Source organism: Mastigoproctus giganteus, chromosome 12 (assembly GCF_048544385.1).
Source record: "Mastigoproctus giganteus isolate SK-2022 chromosome 12, ASM4854438v1, whole genome shotgun sequence".
NCBI lineage: Eukaryota > Metazoa > Arthropoda > Arachnida > Uropygi > Thelyphonidae > Mastigoproctus > Mastigoproctus giganteus.
In genome coordinates this window covers 27,205,175-27,229,860 of record NC_143586.1, presented here as the reverse complement: position 1 = coordinate 27,229,860, position 24,686 = coordinate 27,205,175, and the positions used below count along the sequence as shown (strand labels likewise).

The 24,686-nt window shown below is 36.7% G+C and overlaps 1 protein-coding gene across 1 annotated transcript in view; it reads right to left on the bottom strand.

Annotated features, from left to right (window-relative positions):
- Gs1l (pseudouridine 5'-phosphatase-like Gs1l) overlaps positions 1 to 24,686 on the bottom strand; it is a 71,980-nt gene that overhangs the window by 29,882 nt on the left and 17,412 nt on the right. The window contains exon 2 of the mRNA XM_090385635.1: positions 10,252 to 10,470. Coding sequence (XP_090241761.1) covers positions 10,252 to 10,470 — 219 coding nt within the window. The remainder of the gene's footprint in view (positions 1 to 10,251; positions 10,471 to 24,686) is intronic.

The window sequence follows — 24,686 nt, the reverse complement described above, 5'->3', positions numbered from 1 at the left end:
ACTCTGGCAGTAAGCTAGAGAATCTTGTAATAACTGAGAGTAAAGTGGAGGAGAAATTGTTGAAGATAAACACAAGAAAGGCACCTGGGGTGGATGGGATCTATCCAGTTATATTAAAGGAGGCAGCAAAGGAAGTAAGCAAACCCTTATCCATAATTATGAGAGCTTCCTAGGACTCAGGGGAGGTACCCATAGACTGGAGATGTGCAAATGTGACCCCAATTCACAAAGGAGGATCAAAGGCTGACACAAGTAATTATAGACCTATGAGTTTAACTTCTGTTCCAGGAAAATTAATGGAGGTACTGGTTAAAGAAGCCCTGCAGGATCATCTAGACAAGACTTCAGTTATAGCTCGGAGACAGCATGGTTTGTTACGGAAAAGTCTTGCCTGACCAATTTTATTGGATACTATGATGCAGCCACAAAAGAACTGGATGCAGGGAATAACTTTGATATTATATACTTAGATCTTAGAAAGACTTTTGATACTGTTGCACATGGAAGGCTGCTGCACAAATTGGAGCAGTGTGGCATTGCAGGCAAATTGCTGCTATGGATAAAGGGGTGGTTGAGGGGAAGAAGACAGAAAGTGGCAATCAATGGGCACTGCTCATCGTAGACTAATGTTATTAGTGGAGTCCCTCAGGGTTCAGTGCTGGGTCCATTATTGTTTTCTGTATTTATAAATAATATTGATCATGGTATATCAAGCTTAATATCCAAGTTTGCAGACAATACAAAAGTTGGCAGGGTTGTTAAGGACACTACTGATGCTATGCTGCTGCAACAGGACCTGGAAAGGTTGAGCAGATGGGCTGAGAGGTGGCAAATGAAGTTTAACACTGACAAATGTAAAGTACTACATATGGGAAACAGCAACCCCAGAGCAACGTATCAACTCTGTGGTACTACACTGACAGTGGTAGAGAATGAAAAGGACCTGGGGGTAATTGTGCAGGCAGATATGAAGTTCTCTGAGCAGTGCAGATGGGCTGCAAGAGTAGCTCATGGTGTCTTGTCAATGATATACAGGAATTTTTCTAGCAGGGATAAGGAGGTGATTATTCCCTTGTATAAGGCAATGGTCAGGCCACACCTTGAGTACTGTATACAGGTCTGGAGGCCTCATTTCAAGAAGGATGTAGAGCTGTTGGAACAAGTACAGAGAAGGGCAACAAGATTAGTGAATGGAACAAAGGGTTGCTCTTACGAAGAAAGGCTTAATTTTTGCAAATTACCGTGTCTGGAGACTAGGCACCGGCGAGGTGATCTGGTAGAGGTGTATAAAGTCTTGAATGGTTTGAGAATGCTCAATGCTGATGGGATTCTTCCTCTTGCTCAGAATTATCACCTGAGAGGGCATAAATTCAAATTGAGGAAAGACAGATGTAGGATAGATATGAGGAAATTTGCCTTTATCCAGCAGGTAGTTGGTTGGTGGAACAGACTTCCATCCCTTGTTGTGGAAATTGATAGCCTAAGTAAATTTAAGGCTCAGCTGGACAGGTATTTCGAACGAACAAAGGGGTGAAGTGGAAGTTGTTTTTTTTTTTTTTTTTTTTTTTGGATCATGCCGCATGAGCTTGCTTTCTTGCATCATATATATGCCTCTACTAATGCTAATTCATTCTAATGTATTTAAATCAAAAATAAAAACACCCTTCATTCCTCTTTTTAATTCATATTCACCAAAATTTTGTCTACTGGATTTACAAGGTGTACACCAGTTCTTTTTCTATTCAATTAAAAAAAAAAAAAAAAAAAAAGATATATATATATATATATATATATATATATATATATATATAAAAAAAAATAAAAATTAAATTGAACACTAGTAGCATGGTAAACCAGTAGAGTAAAAATAAACTAAACCATACTTGTAAACGAAACAAAGGGATGGGGGGGATATATTGAAGGATATTGCAGAAGGAAACATTCATAAAGTAATTTCGAAAGAGCCAAAAAATATAATATCAAATAACAACAGATATATTTGAATATTTACATGAAATTTAGTGGCACTCTCTGACTAGCATCTGGTCCAACTTGTGCGAAATATCACTTAGAAATGAAATGAAAACCAATTACAATACTGGACCAATTAAAATTATAAATAAAATGAAATAGACTGACCATTATGCCCCATCTCGACGGAGGACCACAAGGCCAATAATGGTCAGGGAATCACTGCATTTCGAACATTAGACAAATCCATGCATATGAGAACCAATACATTGATTGATCCTCAGATGCAATGGATTTGAATAATGCAGTGAGAAATTATAATGAAACAGAACCTAGTACTCACATTGGTAATGCCATACAGTCAGTATGATGGTCATATTTTAATTGATCCAGTATTGTAATTGGTTTTCATTTTATTTCTAAGTGGTATTTCACACAAGTTAAACCAGATGCTAGTCAGAGGGTGCCGCTAAATTTCATGTAAATTGGCATATTCAAAAATATCTGTTGTTATTTGATATTATATATTTTGGCTCTTTCTAAATTATTTTATGAACATTTCCTTCTGCAATACCCTTCACTTCATTACCTCCCCCCCCTGTTTCGTTTTGCAAGTATTGTTTAGCTTATTTTCACTCTACTGATTTGCCATGCTACTCGCATTCGATTTAATTTTTATTCTAATTTTATTATTTTTCCATTTATCATAAATAATTTTATTATTTTTCCTTTTATCATAAATAATTTTCTTAATTTTCATTTTATTGTAATTAGTTAATTTTTAAATGTGTGTATATATATATATATATATATATATATATATATATATATATATATATATATGATTTTCACCAAGGTTACGTTCCACCGTCTCAGGGTCATTAGCTGAAGCAGTGTAAATCGAGGAAGAATTATAATGAATTTAAACAAGATAGGCTCCTTCACTATAAAATCTGGCCCATAATAGTTAATATAAGTGTTTTTTATATTAAATATTTGTGGTTGTTTTATAATTATGAGATATAAATAATATTTATAGATAAAATGTAAGTAATAAAATAAAAATTTAACTTAGTACTTCATTCTTATAGAGCAAGCTTTGGAGTACGTAGTAATGCTACTGTCTGCCCCCTTATTGTTCTTTGACAGTGGCATAATGGGGCAGCATTAATGGGATGGGCCTGATGGAGGGTCAACTGGTTCTGCAGGTTCTTGGCCTTTGAAAAGAACTGCAGCAAATGACGTCTGGTGAGTTTTTTTCTCTTCCAACATATTGTAGTAGGGCTTCAATATGTTAGTAACAGTTCTTTGGATGGAAGAGCTGCATTCCCAGTCTGGGTCATTATCACAGTTTCACAGCCTGTCTGTATTTGTGTCAAAGCTGATTGAAATGTCTTTGTCGTGAGGATCCTAATTGGTACAATCTCCAGCTCTTCCTCCTCAGAATCCTGTTTAGCCAGTTTGGCAGCCAGCTCCTCTAAGTCCTCCTCTGAAAGAGGCTCACCGTGGCTTTACAGCAACTCGCTGATATCACCAATGTCAACCTTGTCAAGGCCAACATCTTCAGCGACTGCTGAAACTGGCTCAAACTCAAGAAAGTAAGACACTGCATTAGGCCACAATTTCCTCCAAACACTAATCATGCATGATTGCAACACTTCTTTCCAGGCTGCAGCGATGTTACTTATGGCCTTAAGGATGTAGTAGGACCTCCTGTAATCCCTCACAGTCACTGAGTTAGATGCCTGCACTGCTTTGACAATCCCTTTGAAGGTCATACATAAATAGTAAGCCTCAAAGGTCGCAGTAATGCCCTGATCCATTGGTTGCAACAGTAAGGTAGTGTTGGGTGGCAAACAAACAACCTTCGCATTCAGAATGCCGTTAGGGAAATTTTCAAGGTTGGCTGGATGTCCTGGAGCATTCTCAAGGACTAAAACAAAATTTTTGGGTAAGTTGTTTTCTGCACAAAATTGGGCCAACTCTGGACAAAAGTATGAGTGTACCATTCATTAAAAAGGATCTGGTTACCCATGCCATCTTATTAGAGTGCCAGAAAACAGGAAGTTGAGTCTTCACAATGCCCTTCATAACACGTGATTCTCTGAATGGCACACCAACATAGCTATAACTTAAAAGTTTCTGATGCATTACCACCCAGAAGTAATATAAGCAGATCTTTTTCAGCCTTAAAACCTGGGGCAGACCTCTCTTTACAGGCTATGTACGTCCTACCAGGCATCTTCTTCCAGTATAGGCCAGTTTCATCAACATTAAAGATCAAGTCTGGGGTGTAGCAGCCTTCATCCATTAACTTTTGGAATATGGGAGAATATTCTTCAGAACATGCAGTGTCGGCACTAGCCACCTCACCAGTAATTTTTATATTGTGAATTCTGGTCGGTCCGGTTTTGAACCAGGAAAACCAGCCCCTGCTAGCTGAAAATGATTCAGTCCTTCCAAATTCCTCATTAATTTCATTGAACAAGCTCCTAGCCTTGTCCATAACCACTGCCTGTGTTACAGGAATGTTAGTCTGGTTCATATCATCTATCCACAGCATTAATAACTTCTACATCTTCTCCATTATCTCACTCCTTCATAAGTTGTTCTATAAATGCTCACATTAACGATTCCTGTATGTGACTGCTTGATCTTCTCAGCATTATTCATAATGGTCATAACAGTAGAAGGTGCTAATTTTAAGGTCTTGCACATCTCTGAATGCCGCTCACCAGATTCTATACTACAAATAATATCCATTTTCACTTCAATCATTAGAGATTTGCAGCTTTTTTTAAACATGTTCAGGCACAGATTCACCACTACACTTAGAAGACAAGGTTGCACAATTTATTTAAAATAATAAGGCACTAATAAGCACAGGAAATTATTAAAATTTAAGGCACAGCTCACAACACATGCACACTGGCAGATGAGGAGAAAGCAACTAACATCCACACTAACATTGCCTAGGTATCCACTTCCTGTGCTGTGTTTACACTTGCATTTTCAAATTTTATTTTTATATTTGTTTTTTTTTTTATTTGTTCTTTATTATTTTAAAAGGGCATTAATGTGAAACAGCATAAAATGAAGTGCCATAAAGTGGGGCCTACCTGTATATATATACAGTTTGGATAAAATGATCAAAAGTGACATGTACGAAAATATGGGCTGATTATGCTATAAAAGTTATATGGAAAATGCACCTAAGTGTGCTAAGCAACAGCAAAGGATACAAAAGTATATAATTTTTCTCACTTTATCACTTCAGTCTTAAATATATATATATATTTGCACACCTGCGTTTCTGTTCAGACAGTACTGTTCCAACAATGATGAAGTTCCATGGTGGCAGTGGTCTGTTGGAAGTGGTCTGATAACCACTTGCGGGTGCTTATCAGACAATAGACAGCTGCATTCATGGTTTGATTGATTATCATCACTATCATCAATCAAACCATGATGCAGCTCTTTACTGTTTCATTCTTAACAATTCTGCTTTACCTGCATTGAGGCAACTCTTTGTAAAGGGAACAACCTTATAATCAGTGTGACAATTCTCTGTAACATAATATCAGTAAATGTCAGGTTTGAGAGAAAAAAATATGAAGACAATGCCACCTCCGGCACATTGGATCCAGATCTGAATCCAATACTTGAAAGTGTCCTATTGTGGGTCAGTAATGTCATTAAAGCCCATAGGGGTCAGATTCAATATTAAAAAAAAAAAAAAAATCATTCTGAGTGTTTTTTCATTAGTGTCACAATGCATTTTGGTATTGTTATCAGAATGGCTAAATGATGCAAAATGAAGACTTCTATTGCATCTTCCAAAAAAAAAAATCAAATTTTATCCTTGTTCTTAAGGACAGTAAGAAATGAGGATGAAAATAACCAGTACTGCCTGCTAGTGGCATAACTAGGATTGTATACATTCTGGTGTAGTGAATGTCTTAAACTAGTCTATCATTATTAATATATATCAGATTTTAATATTTTTTTTTTCTGCAAGAAGCATTAGATTCAATGTTCAAAGATATCAGAGAAAATACAATAAAAATCAATTATGAGTACAATCTAAATCATTGTTACAGTGATCATTATTAATGCACCATTATTTTAATAACACTAAACACAGGGAAATTCTATAGCAATAAATAAAATGTATATATATATGAAAATTTTATTATAACAAGTGCTTAAACTGCATTAATAACAATTTTTTTTTGCACCTATACACACTTTTTGTTTAATTTTAACCATTGTTGAGGCTACATGACATGTATTATCACATTTTTGTTACTCAAATTTATTGAAATGAGTTTATGACTGGGGTATTCAAGTCTGGCTAACGCCTTGCAAATTGATATGCCTTTGTGCCTCCTCTTTCGTGGTTCATTAGCCAACATTTAATTTTAATCATGAATATGTTTGTTGTGGAGCAAACTGTGCACTTGAAAAAGCATGACAGTTGATAAAATTCTGTTGAAGTTACTTTCCATGGAAATATGTAAGGTACATTTTACGATAAAGGCATGGAAAAGAAACAAAAAGGCGTGGACTTATTAACAAAATTTGAAATGATAAATGCCTACAAGAAGAGCAGTGTACTGCAGTGTACTTGGAAAAAATTCATGTTCACTCAACAGCAAACATGTCCGCTTTATAACTAAATGTTGCTACTACCTGACAAAAGAGTAAACAAAGTCAAGTCTGGTTACTACACTTTAAGATCAATCATAGTTTCTCACACTCCAATCACAAAACTTGTTTCTATAACTTTAAAACATGATAATACAAAGTAGCATTAACAACGATTGAAATTAAACAAGACATAATTGCAAAAAACAAGCATGAAAAAATTACATTATTTAAAGCACTCATTATAGCAAAGTTTCGTATTTACACATATTTCACTTCTCATTGCAACAGAATCTCCTTATATTTCATGTTATTAAACTGCCGGTACATTAATGATACTCACTGTAACAGACTTTTTGCTATAGACCTGTGTTAACATTAATGGACTTTCACTATATACCTCATGGACTATGATACATCTACTCACCTGTGTAAAAATGGATCATAGCTAAACACCCTCATCAATTTACAAAGAGTTTCAATTTCAAGCAAATATATCTTTTCTTTGTGATTATTTTTGCATAAAGCATGAGACTACATGTAAGATTCACTAGTGAATGGGTCAGTACCATTGCACTATGTTTAGTTTGTAGTGAACTGCCAAAGTAGATAATTGGCATCGTTTTAATTGTATCTCATATTGTGAATGCCTTCACAACGAGTTGCCATGGTATTGCACTTCCTCAAATAAGTAACACTTCACCAATGGAGAAGACTAATGCTACTTATTCTCAGCTGAAACCACCACCCAGACGATGGTGGTATCCACTGAGAATCTCCTCGGTGGGTGGGTTAGTACCCTAGTGTTGCAATTGTGACAATCCAGTTATGAAATATAACTCCACAATATGAGAGATGCCTTTTAAGCAGTGCTGTACACGGCTTTAAAGCAAATTAAATCAAAAAAGTGCTGAAAGCTTTTGCAGGTATGCTGACCCATACAGATTCGGCTGAATCTGGCAGTTGCTCAGATTGGACAGAGACAGATCTATACCTCAAACAGTTCATTCTGTCTCATTCCACAGACATCTGGCAACTTAAAAGGCCAGTGAAGTATTGAAAATTACCATTCCCATATGATCCACACCTTGTGACATGGTGCATTATCCTGGTTGAAATAACCATTACCAAATGAATAAAGTGTAAGCATGAAGGGATGCACCTGGTCAGCAACAATATTCAAGCAGGCTGTGATTCAGATGCCAAAACAGTGGTATCAGGGCAGGGCCAGATTTAAACTTATTGTAGCCCTAAGCTACAACACATATGAGACCCTTCTCTCTTACTGTTCACTTGTGACAATATTAAAAAAAGGATTTTTTAAGATAGAGTGAGGCCCCTTGTAATGAAAGGCTTGTATATTAACAAGCTGTAGCTTGTTTAGCTTATATGTAAATCCAGCCCTGTATCAGGGATATCATTATTAAAAATAATGTGTGCCAGGTAAACACCAGTGATAAGTTGCAGCCATACTGTGGTCCTGTTGTGAGCATGGAACAACATGGAATCTAGGATTTGTCAGACCAAGCAACTTTTTTCCACTGTTCATATGTCCAGTGTCAGTGTTCTTGTACCCATAACTGCTTGTTTATAGCTGACAAGGGTGAAAACCCATGAGGCTATTTGCTCTTATATCCTCCCCATCTCTGTTAGAGTCTGATGAACTGTGTGTTTTGATATATTCCTTTGCACTCAACTGTCGTTTTATCTAAGCAATTTTCACACATACACGTTTCCCCCTCTCTATCTGATTATCTGTTTTGTTTCCTGGTACAGACACATGACTGTTTCTGATGGAGTGGTCAATTCCTCAGGTGGCGCCTCTGTAGCCAGGTGGGAAGGAGCAGCAGTGCGTAGCACACGCTTCTTGATTAGACCGGGGTTCGAGCCCGTCACCACCAAATATGGAGGATGCGAAAAGGTCAGGGAATGACCACAGCATATCCCAGAGCAATATGGCCTTAGTTGTTAATGCTCCTAAAAACCAAAAAACAAACAATTCCTCAGATGATGGGTGTGCATCCAATAAACTGGCCACTCAGTGTATACTGATCAAATGATCTTGCAAAAAACTCCCATAAATTAAATTAATGGTTATACTAAATTAGAACCAATATCTCTAATTTTTATGGGAGAGATATCCCTAATCCTTTAATACGTTGATTGTGGGTGCCTCCGTAGCCAGGTGGGCAGGAGCAGCAGTGCATAGCACACGCTTCTTGATTAGACCAGGGTTCAAGCCCGTGACCACCAAATACGGAGGATGCGGAAAGGTCAGAGAATGACCATCGCATATCCCTGGAGCAATATGACCTTAGTTGCTAATGCTCCTAAAAACCAAATAACAACAACAACAACTTTGATTGTGATTGCATAATCATAATTCACAAGTTCAGAAAAAAAAATTACAAATAATTTTAAAATATAAGACTGCTATCATCAATTTTGTATATATGTAGGATAATATACTTAAAAGTACAGCAGAGTCTCAACAGTGCAAGAGACCAGAGTCAACTCAGATTGTACAAAATGATAAAATAAAATAAAAATTTTATTTTATTTTATAATTTTATTTATTATTATTACTATTTCTAAAGATATTAGGGTTCTGTGGAAGATACAGATTTGCCAAAGGGTTTCGTGGAAGATACAGATTTGCCAAAGGGTTTCGTGGAAGCCTTAGATCTGCAAAAGGGTTACATGGCCAAAAAAAAAAAAAAAGCAGTTTCAAAAACCCTTTTATGGTTTACCAATACGAACAAGAATCTTTTCTTGCTATTTAAAAAAGATATTAACTGTTAATTAAGTTGTTTGTTATTTGGTTTTTAGCAGCATTAGCAACTATGGCCATATTGCTCCGGGAATATGCGGTGGTCATTCCCTGACCTTTCCACATCCTCCGTATTTGGTGGTGACGGGCTCGAACCCCAGTCTAATCAACAAGCGTGTGCTACGCACTGCTGCTCCTTCCCACCTGGCTACGGAGGCGCTTGTTAATTAAGTAAAGTATCAGGAGACTTAATGTAGAAGGATACAGTACCTACACCTTGTACATGGTGCACTATGGCCATAGATGCTAATGTATCTACAAAATCCCCAAACAAACACCTTGCACAAACATTATGTTAATTATTTATAAAAAATAAAAAAAATATATATATATATATATATATATATATATATTTTTTTTTTTTTTTTTTTTATAAATATCTTTTTTTTTTTCTTTTTTTTTTTATAAATATCACAACTGCCCAATCAAAGTTCAACAATTTTGGTTAAAAAAAATCAACAACTACTGTCTTTTTACATGTGAACTATATGTGAAAAACAATAGTCACTGAGTTTTGTAACTGAATTATCAACTTATTGGCCTCATGATAGCATCAGGAAGTTGATCAGAAATGTACTAGTAAATGTGTATACTGGGTGCAGAACAGTAAAGAATAAACCACTTCTTTGTATATTGGAGTTACACTTGCAATATACAAAGATAAAAGTATTTTCCTTGTAAATAATATTACTTAAGGCTACACAAAATAACCTCTTTGCAAATACATGCATATTATTTAAAAAGCACGTTCAAGTGTAATGAAAATAATTTTTTTTTATTTTTTTACTAAAAATTAAACTCACCAGGCAAAACTTCTGTCTCTAGGAAAACTGTCTTATACAATTCTTCCATTCCTTGAAGATATTCTTCAACTGTTATGGGAAGATCCAATTCTGAAATTATAGTCTCTGCAGCTTCCACTGAAGTCTTACCCATTGCTTTTACTTTAACATCCCAAGTGTACTGTTTCCCAAAACGGTCTGTTACTAATTGTGTTGCTTTGGTATACAAACTTTCTGTATCTTAAAATAATAAAGAAAAATTTACTGAAGGATTTTAGTTAAAAAAGTAATGAAAATAAAAAACAGCTTGGAAATATCAGCCTTTATTACAAATTAATTTAAAAATAAATACATATAATTATTAAAATAAAAGATCTGAATACCAGAACAGTTTCAGCTTATTCAACTGTACTGCTTTTTATTCAACTGTACTGTTTCTTTTTTTATTCCAACACAAGGCCTGAAAAGCCAAATGGTCAATGCAGATGAAAAGTAGTACAGTAAACCCTCGATTTAACGGACCCTGATATTTCGAATTTAACGTACCGACAAATAATACAGTAATGTACATATTAATCTCGACCATGTTATTTTTTTTAGGTTATACAAAACTTTAGTGTTATTATTAATTAAAAATTAATAATAATTACCTATTTTCATTATTGTTTTGATAATTACCTACTTTTATTTTTATAATTAAATTCAGGAAATTTTTTTTTATTCTTTATTCTTTAAAACGTGTTCAAATAGCTGTTTTCCCAGATAACAGATAAGAGCAAGCCGTGACTTGAGAGCTGAATGTGACTCGGGACACTAAACTGCAGGTCTACCAACTTGCTTTGTTTTGGTCTCAGTCTGCCTCAAGCTATCATGCGCGGTCAGGTTGTATATAGGATGTTCTTGTGATTTCTGAATTGTGACTATTTATTAAATAATTTTGCAATCCTTACAATTTAAAATGGCATCAAGTGATAGAGGAGTTAAAAGAAAGCATGTGAATTTAAATGTGGCACAGAAATTAGAGCTAATTGAGAAATTAGAACAAGGCGTCTCAGTAGCATGTGTTTGTAAAATTTACAGCGTAAAAAAACAAAGTTTCTGATATCCATAAATCAAAGGCCAAATTGCAACATAATTTTATATTGTACAGTACTGTATATTGTATTAAAGCTTTTTTTTTTACATTAAGAACAATAAAAAATGCCCCCCCAGGTTACCTTCGATTTAATGGGTTTTCGGCATTAACGGACACCCCTTCTCCCCTATTAGTCTGTTAAATCGAGGGTTTACTCTACATGCATTTGGGTTGACCATGATTCAAGCCTATGTTACTGCTAAATAAAATTATATATAATATCCTTGTTAAAATTATTTAGTCATAAACTTTTATGACCAATGTGGTCGTGCTAAAGTATAAACAGAACAACTGCCCTACAGGACAGAGGAGTTTACATCTTCATTGCAAATGCTTATGCCAGTCAATATAATAGTGTCATGGTTAACAATGGGCTGTGCAATTTTTGTGGTAACAAGTGAATTTACACTTGCAATATACAAACCAGTGGTTATATACACTATCCCAGAACCACAATCAGCCCTGTACAGTAAACAAATAAAACTGAAAGAGTACTAAAGCACGCCATCAAGTGCTACTATAAATGGAAAACACAAAGAATTGCCATATATTTTGGTGTATGTCAACCTATGAAGAACTTAAAAAAAAAAAAACCATCTAAATTTTAAGGTCAACTATATGCCGAATATAAAATCCTAAACTTGAATTAAAGGCACATTCTCAAGGCTAGAAACACATAAATTAATACCAATATATTTACAATTTATTATATATATATTTTCAGACAAATAAACATTGTTATTCACATTTTAAAACCAAAGAATTTGTTCTTCTTCTCCTTTTTCATTAGGCAAAAGAAGCTCATATAATTCATCAGGAATATTGTTTTAGGTTTATTTTTCTCAGTTCTCAAAAATAAACATACAAGATTATTAATTTCTTATAACAAATACACTTCAGTAAATTTTCCATAAGAAATAATAAAAAGCGAAATTGTCTTTTTAGTACCAAGTATTTAAAACAACAACAAGAAATGGCTTGGCTATATAATAAAAGCCTCCAATGCACGTGTGTGTGCACACACACACACACACAGCATTAATAAGAATGTCACATTACCAGCTATGCCTGTAGGTTTTAGATTATGATAATCTACATAAGGGAGTAATGTATATGCTTATCACTTTCTTTGCACTTTACTGTGCAGTGCAGAAATAACTGCATTAAAAGTATATACTGTTTCTTAATGCAGATTCTACTGCAATGCACTGCTGTGTGAGGTGCAAACATGCTTGTAAAAAAATTGAATCAAGGAATATGGTGAATACATAATTATGTATGAATTTAAGGCAAAAGGAGAAGTTAATTTATATGGATATACAGTAAACTAACTTTATCATCCTCCAAATCTGTAACCTTGACCAGTGCAGCCTCACTATTTCTCACTAGTTTGATACCACTTACCCATCATCTTCTTGGTCCTTCACAAAGTGTACTGTTCAGCTAATGCTCTTCCAATCCTTTCTGCACTTCTATAGAATCTCCAGTTTCTTTTATTTATCTCTGACTGGATATTAGTTATTTTTTTATTTCCTTATTTGAAATATGGTTCTGTCATTGCTTCCGTCAGTTAGTTCCTTGAGGTTGTCATAGACATTCTCTCAGATATGCCAGACAAGCTGTACTTGCTACCTGGGAGTCTAAAACACTCATGGAATTGATATTCGGGTTGGGAGTCTAAAACACTCATGGAATTGATATTCGGGTGACATTCATAAAAAGCGAAATTGTCTTTTTAGTACCAAGTATTTAAAACAACAACAAGAAATCATGTTGTTGTTTTAAATAGAAATCTTAAAATAACAAGAGGATTTGGCTGTGACAGCCAAATCCTCTGCTTGCACCTTCACGATGGAGGGACTGTTAGTAATCCTGGGTATAACCTCCATGCACAAGTACATGGTGGGAGACCACCCAGGTGTGAACCAACGTAAGCAGGGGTTGAGGTGTGGTGTCCACACCATATGGAGGAACGCCGCCCCTCTATGTTACCAGGCAGTACTAGGTCGTAGATGACTCTCATCAACCGGTGCAATACCACCACTTTGCTTATTGGAGGCTTGAAGTGGTGGAACCCATGTTTAGTCTCTAGAGCTAAGTTCCGGTCAACCCTTTCCCATCTCTTCCATCATGCAGTATGATTGATGACTTTTGAGGTTATGATGAACATCGTGGCGAGATCCATTATTCCTTACATTTCGATGGTACAGCTCTAAAACGGCATTTACAGGCAGGTAACTCTCTAGGAGGCTTCCGGATCGGCTAGTGTATAATCTTGCTACCTCTACTCTGCCAGATAATGACTGGAGGGAGTCCGAGTAGCGTGTGTGCGGGGGGGCATTGTCAAGACCACGTTATGTCAAGGATCTGGGTATATTCTTACCATGTGTATGCCATATCCAAAAATTTCATTACTTCATACAGCACATCCCACCACTTTTTCTTACTATTGAATACACCATGAATTGTCAAACTAATAGAGCAAGCTTATCTGCGAAAAGATCTAAACCTCCCAAACACTTTCTAATTCATTTCACAAATATATGTGGTCTCAATTCTAATCTCAATGATGTACATTTCCACTTGCAGTCTACCAAACCCCATGTACTTTTTCTGACAGAATCTCAGTTATTGGTTGATTCAACTATTGCTCATCTTAGATGCCCAAATTATTCGCTGTATGATTCCTTTTGCCTCAAATGGTGCATGTGTCCGTTCTGATATTCTCTGTCAGAGACTTGGTAATTTGGAATCTCCTCTCTTCGATCTTCTCTGGATTAAAATCTCTCTACCTCATTGTGTCAAATTCATCTGTTGTCTCTACCGTTCTCCCAACTCCACTAATCACTTGGAGCTCTTTGACTTCCTTTCTTTGCAACTTGACACTCTCCAGTCCAACTTTCCTAACAGTGAGGTAATTTTTCTTGGTGATTTTAATGTTCACAACTCCAGCTGGCTTCCGTTTTCTAGTCACACCGACTCTGCTGGTCGAGATGCTGAGGCTTTTGCGATTACTAATGACCTTGCACAGATTGTTGATTTACCTACAAGAATATCAGACAATCCTAATCATACTGAAAACATGCTTGATCTTTTTTTCACAAACAACCCTTCTAAGTACATGGTCGAAGTGAGAGGTCCTTTAGGCACTTCAGATCACAACTTGGTGATTGTCTCTTCTCCAATGGAGCCTTTATCTCATGGCTATTCCCAACCTTCTGTTGTTTGGCATTACAAGAATGCGAATGCAAAATGGGATGACCTGCAAGATTTCTTTCTTCTTTTCCTTGGTGGGATTATTGTTTCAAAACTTCTGATGTCAACATTTGCTCATATCGTGTCAGTGAAATTATTCTTGCAGGAATGGAATCCTTTATCCCACACTCCTCCTTAAAATCTCGTCCTTTATCTAAAGCTTGGTTTTCCAATAAATGTGCTAAGGCTGTTCAAGAGAAGAATGTTGCTTATCATAATTGGCTTGTTTCTAATTCTTCAGCTTCATTTTCTGCCAACACCAAAGCTCGCAACAATTGTAAAGCAGTTATTAATCAGTCCAAACTAGAGTTTGAACAGGCTAAGAGTAGAAAACTTGCTTCTTGCACTAATGGTAACTGAGCATTCTGGTCGATTGCCAAAGCTATTGGCTGCAACTTTTGCCCATCTCTGCTCCCACCTCTGTCCAAACCAGATGGTTCTGCTGTTACTTCAGCCAAGGATAAAGCTGTCCTGCTAAGCATCCCATTTTTCTTCCAACTCATGTATTAATGATCATGGTAAAACACCTCCTTCCAGTCCCAACACACTCCATTCAATGCCTCCTGTGGTCTTCCATCAAAAGAATGTCAAAATTTTGACGAATCTTGATGCTAAGAAAGCAACACGTCCCGATGGTATTTGTCCACTTGTTCTCAAAATCTGTGCTCCTGAACTTACTCCTATTCTTTGCCACCTTTTTTTCACTTTCTTATTCCAAAGGTGTTTTTCCTTCTGCTTGGAAATTTGCTCATACCCAGCCAGTTTTTAAAAAGGGTGACAAATCCCTTCCATCCAGTTATCGTCCCATTGCGATTACTTCTACCCTTTCTAAAGTAATGGAGAAATCCATTAACCACCAACTGTTAAACTACCTAGAAACCTTCCGCCTGATTAACAATCACCAGTATGGATTCTGTCAGTGTCAATCCACTGGTGATATTCTGGCTTATGTTACCCATTTATGGATTAATTCAATGGAAAGGTTCGGAGAAACACAAGTAGTTGCTCTTGATATCTCAAAAGCTTTTGATCGTGTTTGACATAAAGGTCTTCTAAACAAACTTTCATTTTATGGTTTGCCATCTGTTTTTTGTGATTGGTTTTCCAGTTTTCTCTCTAATCACTCACTGAGGGTGATGGTAGATGGCTCTCTGTTTTCTAACTTCTCCACTAATGCCGGTGTCCCCCAAGGTTCAGTTCTTTCCCCCACTCTTTTCCTCTTGTATATTAATGACCTTCTTCCATTGACTGGAAATCTTATCCATAGTTTTGCCAATGATAGCACATTGCATTCCAATTTCCATTTTGAGAAACCTTGCCCTGCTCAATCAGCTTCAACTTCTCAAAAATCTGCTCCAGTGGGGCAAAGACAACTTAGTTGATTTCAATCCATTTAAAACTCAGTCTTGTCTTATATCTTGCAAAAAGGATACTTCTGCTCCTATGCTTATCTTTGGTGATACTCCGATTTCTAGGCAAAATGATATATCTCTTTTGGAGATCACCCTGACTTCTAATCTCTCTTGGCACAAGCACATTACAAATATTGCTTCCTCTGCATCTAAAAAACTTGGTTTTCTCTTTTGCTCTCGGCATTACTTATCTTCCAAACAGCTGTTCACTCTGTACAAATTGCAAATCCGCTCTACCATGGAATATTGTTCCCACATCTGGGGTGGTGCCCCCAAAACTTTCTCTCAGACTTCTTGATTCCATTCAGAAGAGAGCAGTTAGGTTAATTAATGATTCATCTCTAACAGAGTTTCTCCACTCGCTGTCTCATAGACGTACTTTTTCTGCTGCATGCCTCTTCTACAGATATTTCCATGAGCACTGTTCTTCTAAATTGGCTTCTATAATTCTCGCTCTCTCTTTCAGAACAGTCCGAACACGTGCAGCCACCAGCCAACATCCATTTACTGTCCAACTTCAAACTCACAGAACCAACTTTTCATCTTCCTAGTTTATTCATTCAACTGCCATTTCCTGGAACAACCTTCCTTCATACGTATTTCCTGAAAATTACAGTCTACAGTAGTTCAAGTCCAATGTCAACAAATATCTTCTTTCATCTTCTCAACCTCCAACCCAAGCACAGTACTAGGTACTATAGGTTCTAATATCTCTCATGTTTAGGGTTTACATGGGATTTACTTGAGGGGGGGATACAAGGACTAATAGATTAACAGTAGCCACTGGCAGAGTTGAAAGTGATTCTTGCACTGCTTCTACTGGAATGAGCAGAAGCCTGGAAAACAAGATGCAGGATATTTCAGTGACTGCTGGGAGTCATTGCGGTACAAGTAAACACATGGGTTGTATTAGGGTAGCTAAGAAAAAGAACAAGTGCATGTATACTTGCATGTACACCAATGCTAGGAGTTTGGTAAATAAATTTGATGAATTTTAGGTATTGCTCAAAGCATCAAAGGCAGATATTGTTGGGATATCAGAGACGTGGTGTCACACAGATATAAGGAATGCAGAACTGGAATTTGGGGAGTACAACGTCTACAGAAAGCATAGACAGGATAGGAAGGGAGGAGGGGGTTATGCTATTAGTTAAGAAACACATAAAATACAAGGAAGTGAAGCCAGTCGACATCACTGGACAGTGCAGTTTCGAGTCAGTTTGGAGTGACATAAGCATTGGGAGATCAAAATTGAGAGTAGGAGTGTGCTATAGGCCTAATGACTCTGATGAGTATAATAAAAAACTGTAGGGAGAAATAGAGTGGGCCAGTAAATCAGAGTCTTGTAATGGGGGGTTTTAATTTCCCAGATATTGACTGGAATTTGTGGGTTGGTCACTCACACACTAGCAAGGCTTTTGGGGATTTATTGGATGATTGTTTTCTACATCAGCATGTTCGGGCGGCAACTAGAGGGAGTAATACTCTTGATCTGATTATCAGCAGTGATTATTCATGCATTAAGAATCTGCAGATAAAGGAACCACTAGGTGGCAGTGATCACAGTGTGCTGAAGTGGGATTTACTCAAAGAGGTAACTGCCATCAGCGGTAAAGGGAAGGGTTATAGCTTTTGTAAAGGCAACTACGATGGTCTGAAACAGTATTTAAATTCTATACAGTGGGACCAACTGATGATGTTACAAACAGCAAATTCAAAATGGGAAGCATTCAAAGAACATATCTTGGAAGCTACTAGGCTTTACATACCAACTAAGAAATATTGTTCAAGGTTCAGGCCTAAATGGATGTCAGATGAACTAATGAGACATATGGCAGAGAAGAAAAATGCATGGGATACATATAAATTAACATGTGACCCAGAAGCCTATGATAGATATAAGTTGATCTGTAACCAAGTTACAAAGGAGGTTAGGTAGGTGAAGGCAGATTGAGAGAATTCTTTGGCAAGGGATGCAAAGAAAAACAGCAAGGAGTTCTTTACTTATGTAAACTCTAGAAGGAAGGGGATGAATCAGATTGGTCCACTTGATATCGATGGTTCAACTGTTGATGATCCTGCTCAGGTAGCTAACAAACAAAATGAATATTTTGCATCGACATTCACACATGAGGAGTTATTCAGCGAGGGGAATGCCAGAGGTGTATTCAACTCTGGCAGTAAGCTAGATAATCTTGTAATAAATGAGAGTAAAGTGGAGGAGAAATTGTTGAAGATAAACACAAGAAAGGCACCTGGGGTGGATGGGATCTATCCAGTTATATTAAAGGAGGCAGCAAAGGAAGTAAGCAAACTGTTAGTCATAATTATGAGAGCTTCCTTGGACTCAGGGGTGGTACCCATACACTGGAGATGTGCAAATGTGACCCCAATTCACAAAGGAGGATCAAAGGCTGACACAAGTAATTATAGACCTGTGAGTTTGACTTCTGTTCCAGGAAAATTAATGGTGGCACTGGTTAAAGAAACACTGCAGGATATTCTAGAGAAGACTTCAGTTATAGCTCGGACACAGCATGGTTTTGTTAAGGGGAAGTCTTGCCTGACCAATTTGATTGGATACTCTGATGGAGTCACAAAAGAACTGGATGCAAGGAATTACTTTGATATTATGTACTTGGATCTTAGAAAGACTTTTGATACTGTTGCACATGGAAGGCTGCTGCACAAATTGGAGGCAAATTGCTGCTATGGATAAAGGGGTGGTTGAGGGGGAGAAGACAGAGAGTGGTAATCAATGGACACTGCTCATCATGGACTAATGTTATTAGTGGAGTCCCTCAGGGTTCAGTGTTGGTTCCATTATTGTTTTCTGTATTTATAAATAATATTGATGATGGTATATTAAGCTTAATGTCCAATTGTCCTAGTCCAATGTTTGCAGACGATACAAAAGTTGGCAGGGTTGTTAAGGACACTACTGATGCTATGCTGCTGCAATAGGATCTGGAAAGGTTGAGCAGATGGGCTGAGAGGTGGCAAATGAAGTTTAACATTGACAAATGTAAAGTACTACATATGGGAAACAGCAACCCCAGAGCAACGTATCAATTCTGTGGTACTACACTGACAGTGGTAGAGAATGAAAAGGACTTGGGGGTAATTGTGCAGGCAGATATTAAGTTCTCTGAGCAGTACAGACGGGCTGCAAGAGTAGCTCATGGTGTCTTATCAATGATATACAGAAATTTTTCTAGCAGGGATAAGGAGGTGATTATTCCCTTGTATAAGGCAATGGTCAGGCCACACCTTGAGTACTGTATACAGGTCTGGAGGCCTCATTTCAAGGATGTAGAGCTGTTGGAACGAGTACAGAGAAGGGCAACAAGATTAGTGAATGGAACAAAGGAGTGCTCTTACAAAGAATGGCTTAAGTTTTGCAAATTACCATGTCTGGAGACTAGGCACCAGCGAGGTGATCTGATAGAGGTGTACAAAGCCTTGAATGGTTTGAGCATGCTCAATGCTGATGGGATACTGCCTCTTGCTCAGAATAATCACCTGAGAGGGCATAAATTCAAATTGAGGAAAGGCAGATGTAGGATAGACGTGCGGAAATTTGCCTTTAGCCAGCGGGTAGTTGGTTGGTGGAACAGACTTCCATCCCTTGTTGTGGAAGTTGATAGCCTAAATAAATTTAAGACTCAGCTGGACAGGTATTTCGAATGAATGGAGGGGTGAAGTGGAAGTTTTTTTTTCTTTTTTTTTGGCTGATGCTACATAAGCTTGCTTTCTTGCATCATATGCCTCTACTAATACTAATGCTAATGCTACATAAAAATAAAAAATAAAAAAAAGTTCCATTTATTTTTTTTAAAAATGCAATTTCTGAAGTTTCTAATTTTTGATCGATTCCTTTCATTCCTTAAAAAGTTCTTAGTTTCATAGTTAAAATAGGTTTAAAAATGTAATAAACAGCTAACCACTTTTTTAAGTGGTGCTTTATGTTTTTTTATTTTTTTGCAAATGAAATCATATCCTCCTGTGGACCTTTGCCCACCAATATTCTATAACTGGTTGTATAGAATTTTCTGCTTTTATTTCAGTATACTAAGAATTATGAAACATTAAATTTTGGTTTGCCATTTAACAAATGCTATGTGAGCAAAAGCATCTATTTTTTTTTGTTCACCAAAAGCATCTCTAGGCAGTTCCCATTTCCACATGGCATCTGTGAGACACCAGTGACAGGCGTCTAATTTTCCTTTGGTTTCACCACATAAATGTAAAGCTGACAAAAAATACAGATCTGCACATTGTGTGTTCCAGACACCAGGTGAGCATTTGTTTCAATTTGTAGGCGTGACCTTGAAAATTCTAAAAATTATGATGCAACTTTCATTATTGTCATTACCAGTTTCTCTCATTTATTTTCATCTGATATTTTTTAACTGAGTTTATCAGATTATAATTAATAAACCACTGTTTTCAATTCTATAAAAATGCATAAGGGCTGTCTTAGAGATGCCATGTGTGCATTTCTGTTAGATTGAGGGTGGAAGTGATGGAGAGTTAACTTTCTTCTTTACTTATTTTTCTCTTTATTTCTGGGTTTCATCTCCTGCATCATTAAAGACTATTTCTATGTAGGCAAATTTATTCCAATTCTTGAAGAAAGTTGGTAGATATAAGGAAAATTTAGAGTGATTTAAATTTTTATAATCTATAACGACTTTTTTAACTTCTGTTTTTGTGTTGATCACTTTTGTGAGTGATACAGGTCATGATTATGGGGGAGGCAAGGGATGCTATTGTCATCACCTGCTAATGATGGGTGTATGGCTCTGTTTAGACTAAAACCTAGACTATCAATACCACAAGTTTTATTCAACAATACTTCTAACTCTCTTTTCTAAGATACTTGCATAAACTTTCATTTTTTTTTTTTTTTTTTTGTTTTTATGGTAACCCAAATACAAAGAACCTGCAGTATTGTAATACTGTGTTTAGTTCAGAGGACAAAAGTTACTTGTTTATAAGAAATTTCAATTTCTTTAAATTGCAACTTTTTGGAAAATACACAAAAAGGAAGATGCTCCAAAGAACAAATGTAGAAGTGGATATAAAAAGAACAAAAAAAAAAAGTTACTTCAGTGAGTTTTGAGTTGAACAATGACTAAGTGGTGCATATTTGTACTAGTTTGGAAAAAAAAGAAATGGAATTACAGATGCAAATTCAGAAGAATAGTGTCCAGCTATATACCAGGTGGTTATAAAATAAGTTTCCCTATTCAGGAGACCTAATGTCAAAACAATTAGAGTAAGCGCCATGAAAATCGGTGGGTATGTCATTTAGGGTATGGGGAAGCGATATGTAGAAGAAAAAAAATTAGTTCAAATTTATGCCACCAAGGGAAAAGTCGATGCTACACATATGTGAAAGTTGTTATTTAATTCAAGACATGCTGCTTACACAAATGACCTCCTGTTAGATAAAAGCAAAATGGCCAACGCCACCATCAATAACCATTATGGCTCTTACAAAAAAGAATGTGCTCTTTTAGTAAAACTATTCTACCAGAATAATAGTAATGCTAATTCAGCACTACATGAATATCTGAAACTTAAAGGTTTGCGTAAAGGACCTTTGATGTCAGTGGGGCTTCGAAAACTAATAAAGAAATTTGAAGTGACTGGGGAGTTAAGTGTAATTCCAGGCAGGGGACGACCACAAATCAAAACAGCGGTAATGGATGAAGTGGCGGTTGCAATGGCTTCCAGGTCAGAATGCAAAACACTACCAGTCAGTAGTACCAGAGGTTTGACAAGAGACTTGAACCTTCCTTGGTTTACTGTACGTAAAGTGCTTTGAATAATTTTACACTGGTTCCTGTACAAGATTCACGTAGTGCAAGAACTAAAGTCTTGTGCTCAGCAACAATGAATAGACTTTGCTCTACGATTTCTGGCTCATATGGAACTTGACGATACATGGGATCAAATGATCTTGTGGTCTGATGAGGTACATTTCACTCTTCATGGGGCTGAATATGGGGAACTTCTAATCTATCTGCTGTGCATGAAAGACCACTACAAAATCCATATGTTGCAGTATGATGTGGATTCACAGCAAAGTTTATAATCAGGATATTTTTCTTTGAAGAGTCTGCACTTCATGGCCCCATAAGGTGTATGATAACTAGTGCACAGTACTGCACTCTTCTAACAGATCACATTATTCCCGCTCTGCAAGAAAGGTAATGCTTAGAGACCGTAGTGTTCATGCAAGATGGTGCCTCTCCCCACATTGGTCAACAAGTGAAGGAACTGCTCCATTCAACATTCGGAAATGATCGCATCATTTCTAGAGACTTTCCCCAGTTCTGGACAGCCCAATCAGCAGATCTCAATCTCTGTGATTTCTGACTATGGCGGTACCTGAAAGACAGAGTTTACCATGGCAGCATACAGATGCTTGTCAATTTGGAAGAAAGCATTAAATAGCATGTAGCCAACATCCTCAATGAGATGCTACGCAAAACTGTCACACATAGTCCTCCATTTTCAGAACATCATCTCAAGTGAAGGAAAGCAAATAGAACAATATCTGTAGATTTCCAAGTTCTGATATGAAAATCTAATTCTAATTTAAGTATTCCATCTCATGTTTACAATGCCAATTTCTCCCTTGGTGGTAGAAATTTTAACTAATTTTTTTCTTCTACAAATCACTTCCCGATACCTTAAATGACATACCCACTGATTTTCACAGTGCTATCTAACTGTTTTGACACTAGGGTCTCCTGAATATGGAAACTTATTTTATAACCACCCAGTATAAAGGCTTAGAGGGGAGCAGGCATTCTGTGTGTTATCAGACAGTCTAAAACACTGATGGATCCAATATCTTTATATTTTAGAAGATTTAGGAGAAGTCCGGCTGGCCTGCTTCCCTAAAATCCACTCATGCAAACCTTGATGGTAGGCCCCATTATGTCACTTCGGTAGCAACGAATGTGTAGAGTGATTCTCTTCAAGACGCCTAGTCAGCATGAAGAGGAAAACATGAGACCCTCCAGCACATGACAAAATGATGAAACAAATGGCCCTCAATTCCCATGGGGCTTTCACTCCCTCTCTTATAGTGAGAGGATCAGATCTAAATCTACTCTCTGCTGCAACCTGCAATATATGTCCATAGTCCACAGAGCCCATGTGCTAAAAATAAAGTCATTCCTTCATCTGTGCTCAGCTAAGCAGGATCACATCAACATCTGGAACACGGTTGGTTCGCACTTGCCTGGCAGGCATCTCCGTAGTACCCCCCTCCCTGTGCTCAAGGCTCCAGCGGTTACAGAATTTCAATAGACACTTCCCTAATGTGACTCAGGACACTCAACTCGCTCGACCTGTGGACAATAGATAAGGCATATCGCGATGGCATCTTGTCCTATCTAGCTGTTTGTAAAGGACATTTATGTAAGTGCCGATCTTAGTTAGCCGATGTCATTTCATGTTCTGCTCAACTGTAGCCCTTTTTCGTTGTAATTATTACTTCATTTTTGCATTTTGATTATCATCTTTGCTTTGATCTATTAATTATTATTTAGTTATTATTATTTTTTTTTATTTTATTTATTTATTTATTATTTATTTTTTATTTATTTTTATTTATTTTTTATAAAAAAAATCACTTGTATAAACAACAAATTGTAAGATTCCTCTGGCTTTCTGTGTAAGGAATCACTATTGTATAAAATTTATGTTAATAAAGAATCTTATTATTATTAATGGAAGCAGAGAGTGCTAAGAATCTCTGGGTACAACCAGGCTGCCATGCACGGAAACTGAACTTGATCTGTTACAATGTAAGATGGCTCATCAGTGACGATAGGATATTAGAGCTGGAAAAAGAATTAGAAAATGTGAATTGGAATATCATCAGCTTGGCTGAAACAAGAAGAAATTAATCACATAAATTTATCAAGTGGAAATCTACTGTACACCAATGGAAAGAGTGAAAAGAGCAAAAGTGAAATTGGCTTTCTGGTCCATAAAGATATAAAAAACAACATTTTGGAATTCAAACGTACATCATCAAGGGTGTTAAGACTACTACTCAGGATTTCTAAGAGGTACAAAAAGGTTATAATGATATATGCACCAACATTGAGCCACGATGATGAAGAGGTTGAAAAAATGTACACCGAAATTGAGAGACTTCTAGCTGAACAGAAAACTCACTACACCATTATTATGGGGGAACTTCAATGCTAAGGTTGGAAAGAGACAAAACAGTGCAGAAAGGGAAACTATAGGAAATTTTGGAATTGGTGAAATAAATGAAAGAGGTGCAAGATGTGGAATTTGGAATCTCGAGGGATGTCAGTACTGAACACTTTTTTTCAAAAAAAGGGTGAACAGAAAGTAGACTTGGAAGAGCCCAAATGGAGTAACAACTAATGAAATTGACTTCATCCTCACTAACAGAAGATATACTGTGAATGATGTCACCATCCTGAACAAGGTAAATGTTGTAAGTGATCACAGAATGGTAAGGTGCACACTTGATATGATGTAAGAAAAGAAAGAAAAAAAAACAGACTCGAGTAAATAATACAAAGGTCTTTGAGATAACAACAGAGGAGAAAAAGAAGTATTTACTGGAACTTAAGAACAAGTTTGAACTTCTG